The sequence below is a fragment of the Acomys minous genome (assembly GCF_964271855.1).
Source record: "Acomys minous genome assembly, chromosome: 18".
NCBI lineage: Eukaryota > Metazoa > Chordata > Mammalia > Rodentia > Muridae > Acomys > Acomys minous.
Window position 1 is genome coordinate 25,907,660 of NC_140501.1, and position 9,709 is coordinate 25,917,368.

A 9,709-nucleotide genomic window follows, 5' to 3' on the forward strand; every position below is an offset into this window, starting at 1 on the left:
TAAATGATGTAATGTAATAAATTCATTAAATATTTATCATAAAGTATCATTATGCTCATCAGTTCACATTAGAAATCAAAATAATGTGTGTGATAATAAATAATAGGTTTAAATTTTCTATAGACCTCTTTTTACATCTTTTTTAAAAATTTCACTCTCTGGATCATATAGCATTTTACAAACAGAAAATTGTTTTTATTAAAATTGTGTTTTAATATAGTAAACATATAATTTTAAAATACTAAATTAAATATTTTAATTACATATCCTTTCATCTCTTAGGCTTTTAAGGCTCTTGAGGGACTATAAGAAGAGACTCTTTAGACACATAGACACATTTTGGAAATGTTCATTTTTCCAATGTACATTCGCTCAAAAAGCTTGTCATTTTTACCCAATTTCTATACTAATGTACATGAATTTTCTTAGCCAACTCTCACTAAGTGTTAATCTTCAGAATAAAAAAGCAAAAACTCTGAAAATATTCAAGAATACATAAAAATTTTAAAACCTGGTAGGTTGTATAGACGTATAGTACTGAAACAATTGTTCTCTGAGAAATATATACTCACATGTGCACGTATGTGTATTAATGTAGTTTACTCTGCCATTATCATTGAGCTCAATCATTCCACTTGGTTAGAGAAAATGTGTTTGAAACATAAAAGTAAATTCATATTCCTCTCACCTAGGTAAAGTTACATTGGAATTTGTACTTCCAGAAGACTCTCACAGTGCCTCTGTGCTATGTGCATTTGCAAGCCATAAAAATTAAGAAGTACTGTGTATGTTGTAAGAGAGATGCCAATGTTTGTTACATAAGTTAATTGAAGAGTATCATTATTCTCTTGTCTGAATTAAATTTATCTCTACCTAATTTATATGGAGAAAGGTAACAAGATCACCTGGTACCACATTTCCACCCTCACTTGACTGTTCTAATTGACTCCATAGCCAACCTTTTAAGGAGACCATGATGAAATGTATAATTCTGGTGTTGGTGGGGAAACCATGAGAAATATTTTAAAATATATGAATTAAGTTGGTTAGAATAAATATATATATAATTTCCAAGTAAGCCAAGATGGCAGGCCCCAATGCTTACCATGTCTAGGGAGCAAAGTATCAGAGGCTATGAAACCAACTGAAGTGAAGGGGTTGGGGAGGACCAGAACCAGCCCCCACTGCATTATGGCCAGATGTTCCCCAAGTCCAGGAATCACAACCTTTGAGCGTCCTGCACTGCACCAAAAACTCAAGCAGAGAGCAGGAACCCTTTGGGGAAACCAGATCTGCATAGCCAAACCAGTGAATGCATGGGCTGCTGGATCCAAAACACCGGGTTCTGTGCTGCTCAGTCAGAAGGAGTTGGGAAGGACTAGAACCAGCACCCCACTACACATACACACACGCATGCACAAGTCCAGCAACCAGAAGTCAGGGCCTGGGTTCCAAAATCAGGAACTGTAACAACCTGCACTCTTTGCATACTCAAATTCAGGCAATTCTCTGGGGAGCAGAGGATCGAATGCAGTGAAATCGATAAGAAATCCGAAACAATGAATTTCATGCATCTCAGACAGAGGGGAACAAACTGGGAGTTTACAGCTGGTCCCTAGTCTGGGAGCTATGAACTGTGAGCACCCTGTACTCTCCACATAGCGGACCCTCAAGAACAGCATCTGGATCCCAGATACAACATTCCGGCCACCACTATTCTCCTCTGCTGATGATCCCCATGAGGAGACCAAGTGGACAGTGGAACCCTACTGTATCCCGGATTCTAGATGGCAGTTGCTCAGACAAATCTAAGTTCTAGGAGGACAGTGTCTGCTAGGCCTGTAAACCAAACAGCTGCCTTCCAAACGGACCTGCTCCGTTAACTGCCATCTTAAAAACCTGAATCCCCAGAGAAGATGGCTAAGGAAAGGAGTAAGAACACAATCAACAAAACCGAGGACAGCATGACTCCACCCTAAATCGCAAAAAAAGAAATGGATACTCTAATGTTGCTGAATTCAGGAAAATGACCTTAAAGCTATGCTTGTGAAGTTATTTGAGAAATATAAAGAAGAAATGAATAGATCTTTCCAAGAATTACAGGAAAATACAAACAAACATATAGAGGTCATCAAGAACAAACAGGAAATCACAATCAAACAGGTAAAGGAAATTATTAAAGCTGTTGAAGACATCTAGAGTCCCACTAGAATGTCCTCCCCTCTGTCTCAGTTTCCTGGTAAGTGAAGGCTTTCGTGGGACATGCCCCTTGGGCTAATATGCAGATATAAGTGAGTATATACCATTTGAGTCTTTCTGCTTCTGGGTTAACTCACTCATTATGATCATGAAAATGTAATTAGAATCAGTTAAGAAAACACAAACCAAAAAACTCTGGAAATTGAAAACATAGAAATTAGGCACCACAGAGGTAAGGTTCACCAAAAAAATACAAGAGACGGAGGAAATTCTATAGTGTAAATGTACCACAGTTTCTTAGTCCATTCTTCTACTGAGGGACACTTAGGCTGTTTCCATGTTCTGGCTATTATGTATAAAGCAGCTATGAACATGGTTGAACATATGTCCCTGTTGTGTGGTAGGGCATTTTGTGGGTGTATTCCAAGGAGTGAGATAACTGGGTCTTGAGGAAGCTCTATATGGTATATACTCACTTATATCAAAACACTAGTCCAAGGGATACGTACCATGAAAAACTTTACTTACCAATAAAGTGGGTCAGAGGAGAGGACTTTAGGCGAGAGTAGCATGGAAGAATGGGGAAATAGTAGGACTCACAGGGTCCTGGAAACCTGGAAAAAGTACAAGAAGAACTTTATGACAGGCAGATCCGGGTCCTGGGGTCCTCCTCAAACTAAGGCACCAGCCAAGGAGAATATAGGCAGTAAACTTCGAACCCCTACAAGGACCTAGCCGACAAACATGATATTCTCCACCGTTGAGTGGAGAGTAAGATCTGACTCTCACACGAACTCTGGTGCCCCTTTTCTGACCATGTCCCCTGGATGGGGAGGCCTGGCGGCACTCAGAGGAGGGATAGCAAGTTACCAAGAAGAGACTCGATATTCTAAGAGCATATATAGGGGGAGGAGGTCTCCCTCAATCACAGACATAGGGGAGGGGAAAGGGGGGGAAGTGGGAGGGAGGGAAGAATGGGAGGAAACGGGGGAAGGGCTAACAATCGAGATGTAATACAAATAAATTAATAATAAAATAAAATAAAATAAAAAAAAGAAAGATGCCTTAAAAACAAGAAAGGGTTACAAAACATCAAGTACACTAGAACAAAGAAGAAATTCTTCCCGCCACATAATAATCAAAACACTAAATCTACAGAACAAAGAAAGATATTAAAAACAGCAAGGGAAAATGGCCAAGTAAGATATAAAATCTCAACTTCATATGGAAAAACAAAAAACAATTCTGTAAAATAAATGATCTTCCAAAGTAATCTCCATCCCTGATCTCAAGTACCACCAAGCATGGCACTGGTGTAGAAATAGGCTGGTTGACCAATGTAATGAAATCGAAGACCCAGAAAGAAACGCTCAGCACTACGGACAATTGATTTTTGACAAAGAAGCCAAAACTGTACAATGGAAAAAAAGGTAGTATCTTCAACAAATGGTGCTGGTTTAACTGTATGTATACATGTAGGAAAATGAAATAGATCCATATGTATCACACTACACAAAATTAAAGTCCAAATGGATTAAATACTTCAACATTAAACCAGACACACTAAATCTGTTAGAAGAAAAAGTGGGGAAGAACCTTGAACTCATTTGCACAGGTGACAACTTCCTGAACAGAACAGAAATAGTTCAGGCTCTAAGATCAACAATTAATAAAATGAACCTCAAGAAACTAAAATACTTCTGTAAGGCGAAGGACACTGTCAATAGAATAAAATGACAGCCTACAGACTGGGAAAAAGATCTTCACCAACACTACATTAGACAAAGGGCTAATATCCAAAATCTATAAAGAATTCAATAATTTAAACATCAACAAAACAAACAGTCTAATTAATAAATGGGGTACAGAGCTAATCATAGAATTCACAACAGAGGAATATCAAATGGCTGTGAAACACTTAAAGAAATGCTTAATGTCTTTAGCCATCAGGGAAATGCAAATAAAAAGAACTCTGAGATTCCATTTTACACTCTTCAGAATTGCTAAGATCAAAAAATTCATGTGCTAGCACATGCTGGCAAGGATGTAGAGAAAGGGGAACACTTCTCCATTGCTGGTGGGAGTGCAAACATTTCAATATCGTGCTCTTCTCAGAAATCTGGGAATAGTGCTACCACTATAGTGGTCCAGTTATTCAACTGCTGGGCATACACCTGAAAGATGTTCCACCATACAAAAAGGACATTTGCTTAACTATGGTTTTAGGTCTAGATAGATGTTTTAAGTTGATAAAGATGAAATATGATAGATATTGATTTATATTCAGAAATTTAGATGTTCCAAGATGAGAAAGATGTTTTCTTCAAGGTTGGCAAATATGAATAGCCAAAACACTATGAATGTAACATTTATATAATCATGATTGTTTCGTGGATATTCTTGCTGTAGGTAGTTTATTGTATATGTAAAAAATAAAAATAGAGCCGGGCGTGGTGGCGCACGCCTTTAGTCCCAGCACTCGGGAGGCAGAGGCAGGTGGATCACTGTGAGTTCGAGGACAGCCTGGTCTACAAAGTGAGTCCAGGACAGCCAAGGCTACACAGAGAAAAACCAAAAAAAAAAAAAAAAAAAAAAAGAAAAAAAAAGAAAGAAAGAAAGAAAGAAAGAAAATAAATAAAAATAATAATAATAATAAAAAACTATGTCCATAGCAGCTTTACTTGTAATAGTCAGAATCTAGAAACAATCAATATATCACTCAACAGAAGAATGGATAAATAAACTGTGGCACATTTACACAATGGAATTCTATTCAGCTATTAAAAAGAAGGAAATCTTGAAATTTGCAGAGAAATGGCTGGGACTAGAAAAAGGCATCCTGAGTGAGGTAACCCAGATCCAGTTTTGGGGACTTGAATCTGGACTATGGGCAAAGTGCTGAGAGTTGGAAGAGTAGGGAGATGCTAGGACAGGGAGACATCAGGAGTTCCATGGAGAGACCATCAAAACCTGTGGATCTGGACACTAGGGTACCTATATAAACTTAGGCACCAACCAAGGTAAATGCATGCAGAGAACTTTGACCCCTTGTGCAGCTGCAGACAATGGACAGCTAACTCTCCTCTGCAGGGCAGGGCATAAGCAACTGCAGCTGAACCTCTGACATGCACTCTGGTACTCATGATTTGATTACTGACCCTTGGTAGGACAGCCTTGCAGCCACACAGAGGAAGGGGATGCAGGCTAACTTGATGAGACCTTATAGGCTCTGTCCAGACAGTGGGGTAGGAGGCCCCCAACCCCCATCAGAGGTTCAGGGGAGGGGGATAAGGAAGAAGAGGGGGGAGGGTAGGAACGGGAAGATAAGAGGAGAGGATAACAGTTGTGATGTAAAATGAATAAATATAATAAATAAAGAAAATATGGAATGGTTAAAGCAGACTGATTAAGTTTTTGATAAAGAAAATGCTCTACACTCTGATATATGCTCCATAGACTAGGTAAAAATCTTCTCCTGCTGTAAATAAAATCTTAAATGTGGCCAAAAAAGGAGGTAGAGAGTTAACTAACCTCTTAAGTATGTGGGAATGCTTTGGCTTTTAAAAATCATCATCTGTAACAGCTAGAGGAATATTGCATGACAAATTTCACTGGGCAAGAAATGAGGTGAAGAACATTAAGTCTGGGGAAATGGATAAACAAATTCTACATTACATGTAACCAGAAACCATGCTAAAGATTCTTTTCTTTAAAAGATGCGTAGTGAAGTGTGTTCATTATTATCAATAAATATGAATTGTACTTAAATTATTGGATTAGTAATGTTTAAAAATGATTAGGAGAAGGCAAGAGAAGCAAATCATTTCTATGCAAGATAAAATTATAACACAGAGTAGAAAACAGGAAGGATAAGAGAAATAATCTAATTGGAGATATATAGAAACCTTGATGATTACCTTGAATTCCCACGGGCCCCCCATGTTGCTTGACGGGCTGGATAGTCTTTTCATTCACAGACATTAGGAAAATGAAAAGGAGATAGCGAGAAGACAGTAAAACCACCTGTGAAATTACACATTTATCATAAAAGGGGAAGCTTATTGTCCACAAAATACTCAAATCTATGTGTGGGGATATAAGTACATACAGATTATAAGTAAAGTTTCTCAAACTATTTACAGTATAGTGCGCAGCACTTAATGTAGTAAATATGTGTCAGAAAGCATTAAGGAAACTTTAAAAAATATATAACCATTCAACTCTTCTGTTCGTTCAATTTCTTCCATTTCCTTTTCTTTTAAACCAACAGTTCCATTTTGAAGTCCATAGAACAAATGTATTAATTGGTCCAGGTTCTTCATATTTTGGAAAAAATGCCTTCTATGACTTTCATAATAGTTGACAATAGAAATGTTTATATAAGCCGGGCGGTGGTGGCGCACACCTTTAATCCCAGCACTCAGGAGGCAGAGGCAGGCGGATCGCTGTGAGTTCGAGGACAGCCTGGTCTACAAATGGAGTCCAGGACAGCCAAGGCTACACAGAGAAACCCTGTCTCAAAAAAAAAAAAAAAAAAAGAAAGAAAGAAAAAAAAAGAAATGTTTATATAATGAAAGATAGTCAATGCTTTGAATTGCCTTCTCTCCTGTGGGATTTGCACTGTCCCTTGGTACTCAATTCCCTTATTTATCATATGGATATTATATAAGTGATGATACTCGATGTGATATAAAAATAACTGTAACATGGGCTGAAGGGATGGCTCAGGGGTTAAGAGCACTGACTGCTCTTCCCAGCAGTCCTGAGTTCAATTCCCAGCAACCACATGGTGGCTCACAACTACCTATAACATGATCTGATGTCCTCTTCTGGCCTGCAGGTGTACATGCAGGCAGACCATTGCATACAAAATAATAAATAAATCTTTTAAAAAATTACTGTTACGAAGTTTATAAAGTGTGCTCCAGGAATAGAATATCAATGTATGCTCTTGTCTCTTCAAGTTTCAGGCCAATGTTCTCTTAAAAAAAAAAAGACATACTACCTTAACTTGGCTTTTGCAAATAATTTATGAACTGAAGGAATAGCAGAAATTATATGAATTTTGCTAATATTCTGAGGGGTTGATTAGCAGCACTAAATACATTTAGAAGAATTAGTAGATAAATGGTTAATGAAACCCTTAGAAGGATTTCATTAAGTCTTACATATTTAGAAGCTTTACAGTGTTTTTCTTAGTAAGAAAATCATATGAAGATGTTTGGCTTTATTTCATCTTTATCATTTTGTTGCTTCATAGTTTTACATGATGTTTCATCATTTCTTATATGTGATATTTTAAGACAACTAAACACAAAATTATGACTAAATTGTACGTCTATGGATTACCTCCAAATGATGCATTTGTTTAGATTGTTTTTGAAATATTTAGTTTAATATGTGTTGAACAATGTTTATATTCGGGATATTTTATAAACTGCCCATGCTCATTTTAATGATCATCATATTATAAAACACATTTAATAAGCATTGTACCAATTATATATTTATGAACCATAACAAAATTATCTAAGATACTACTTTGTGAGTTGTCTGTGCCTTGGTTGAATATATAATACATTTAATGCCAGATGATATCTGTGGAAATAACTTTGAAATAATAGCAGTGTTATAACTTTTATAATGAAATATAACAAGTACATCCATGAATTAAATTTTGTTGGAAAGATTTTTATCTTAAATTCATTTCACTCAAACCTACTTTTTTGTTGTTAAAATTCTTTATGGGTGGTTCCATGTTTTATCATCTTAATATAAAGTAGTTGTTCTTTTCGAAATAGAAATTTCAGTGATTTCATTGTCTTTTCTATCTGTGACTACAATGGAATAATGTAAGCACAGTTATTAGTGTTTTTCATGTGTATAATTTAAAATGTCTCACAATTTATGTATCATTCTAAGACGGTAACCTTTGTCTCTGTTCGATCTTATTCAACAGATGGCTTCCTTGAATATCGGGAGAGCAGGTGCCTGTGTGGTTGTCATCAAGCAACCTTGACAGACTTGTATATTTTGGGGGGTTTTCTTTGCCACTGTGGTTGTTTTATATCAGATGGTAAGGATAAGAAAGGGATTCCTGAGATAAGAACTTCTCAGGAACAGGATTTTTATAGATTTACTTGCTGGTGCCAAAAGGAGTAAAAGGTCAAACAGAATGAAGGAAAAAAAAGAAATCACCGGACACCAAATTTGGCCAATTGTTAGTTAGATGAGGAACAGTTATTGGTAATGTTTTGTATTGTAGCATATAATAACTAGAGTTACCAAAGGCTGGTTTATTAAAAGAGACCCATATTTGTGATATAGACAGTTCCTTAATGACAGAAACCTGTCCTTATAATCTGTGAGGACATCCAACAGGCAGCCAAGAGGAGAAGTTACGATATTTCATCTCACAAAATCTGATTGACTTGGTGTTTTTCTAACCAGATGTGACAATACTAGGAAACAGAACGATTTGTTGAAACAAATGTGCTTCTTTCTCATTTTCCTCAGCTATGAAAACAATTAGAGAGACAGATAACTGTTTGTTACTTGCATTCAGAAAACAAACTGCCCTGCTAATCAAAGCTGCAAATTGTATCTAAAATGATGATTGAATTTCATTGCAACTGTGTCATCAGTCTGAGACTGGCAAACACAAAGGTCTTTTCAATAAGTTGCCACATCCCTTTGCAAGGTCAACACACTGAGCCAAAGAGGCAGTAGTACAGCTATAGGCATTTGCCTCATGCAGAGTTCAATATAAGCATGGATGCTAGTTATTCTGAATGTTAATATACACACTGCATGCTAAAGTCCCTTAGAGTTTTGTTCTTTAAAATAAAACTTTCAATTTTGAGGCAAAAGTTTCCAGCTCATTAAATTGGGAGGATTGTGATAACTGCTGGAAGGATGACTGAATACAGATTCTCATTCCCCATTTTTCAAATGTATTTCATTGATATGCACATTATTTTAAACAAAATATCTGTAATTGTTCTAAAGCAGAGAGTGGAACCTTTATGTAACATCATTAATATATGTCATGTAAATTATGATAGTTAATAAATGATAGAGCATTTGCTTTTATCTGTGTATCTTCCTTCATTCAATTTTGAGAAAAGATAAAAAAAAAAAACACTGATGAGGTTGTTGGCTTTTAGATTTTGTGTGTGTGTCGATGTGTAAATATGTGTGTGTATGTGTTTTTCTGTAATTGTGTGTATGTGTGTGTGTGTGTGTGTGTGTGTGTCTCCATGTATATGTAGGTCTGCATAAAATGTATTGTCTTCTCTCTTTTTGTGATTTTCCTTTTTTTTTTTCTGTTACTTCCTCTGATACAAGTTCACTATTTTTTTAATTTTTTATTAATTTATTCTTGTTACATCTCAATGATTATCCCATCCCTTGTATCCTCCCATCCTTCCCTCCCTCCCATTTTCCCCTTATTCCCCTCTCCTATGACTGTTCCTGAGGGGGATTTCTTCCCCCTGTATATGCTTATAGG

General features: G+C 36.5%; 1 protein-coding gene across 1 annotated transcript in view; it reads left to right on the top strand.

Annotated features, from left to right (window-relative positions):
• KLHL1 (kelch like family member 1) overlaps window positions 1-9,291 on the top strand; it is a 323,361-nt gene extending 314,070 nt beyond the window's left edge. Inside the window, exon 11 of the mRNA XM_084768289.1 lies at window positions 8,159-9,291. Within this exon, the coding sequence (XP_084624415.1) occupies window positions 8,159-8,218 (60 nt within the window). The 3' untranslated portion in view covers window positions 8,219-9,291. The remainder of the gene's footprint in view (window positions 1-8,158) is intronic.
• Window positions 9,292-9,709: the final 418 nt, after the last annotated feature.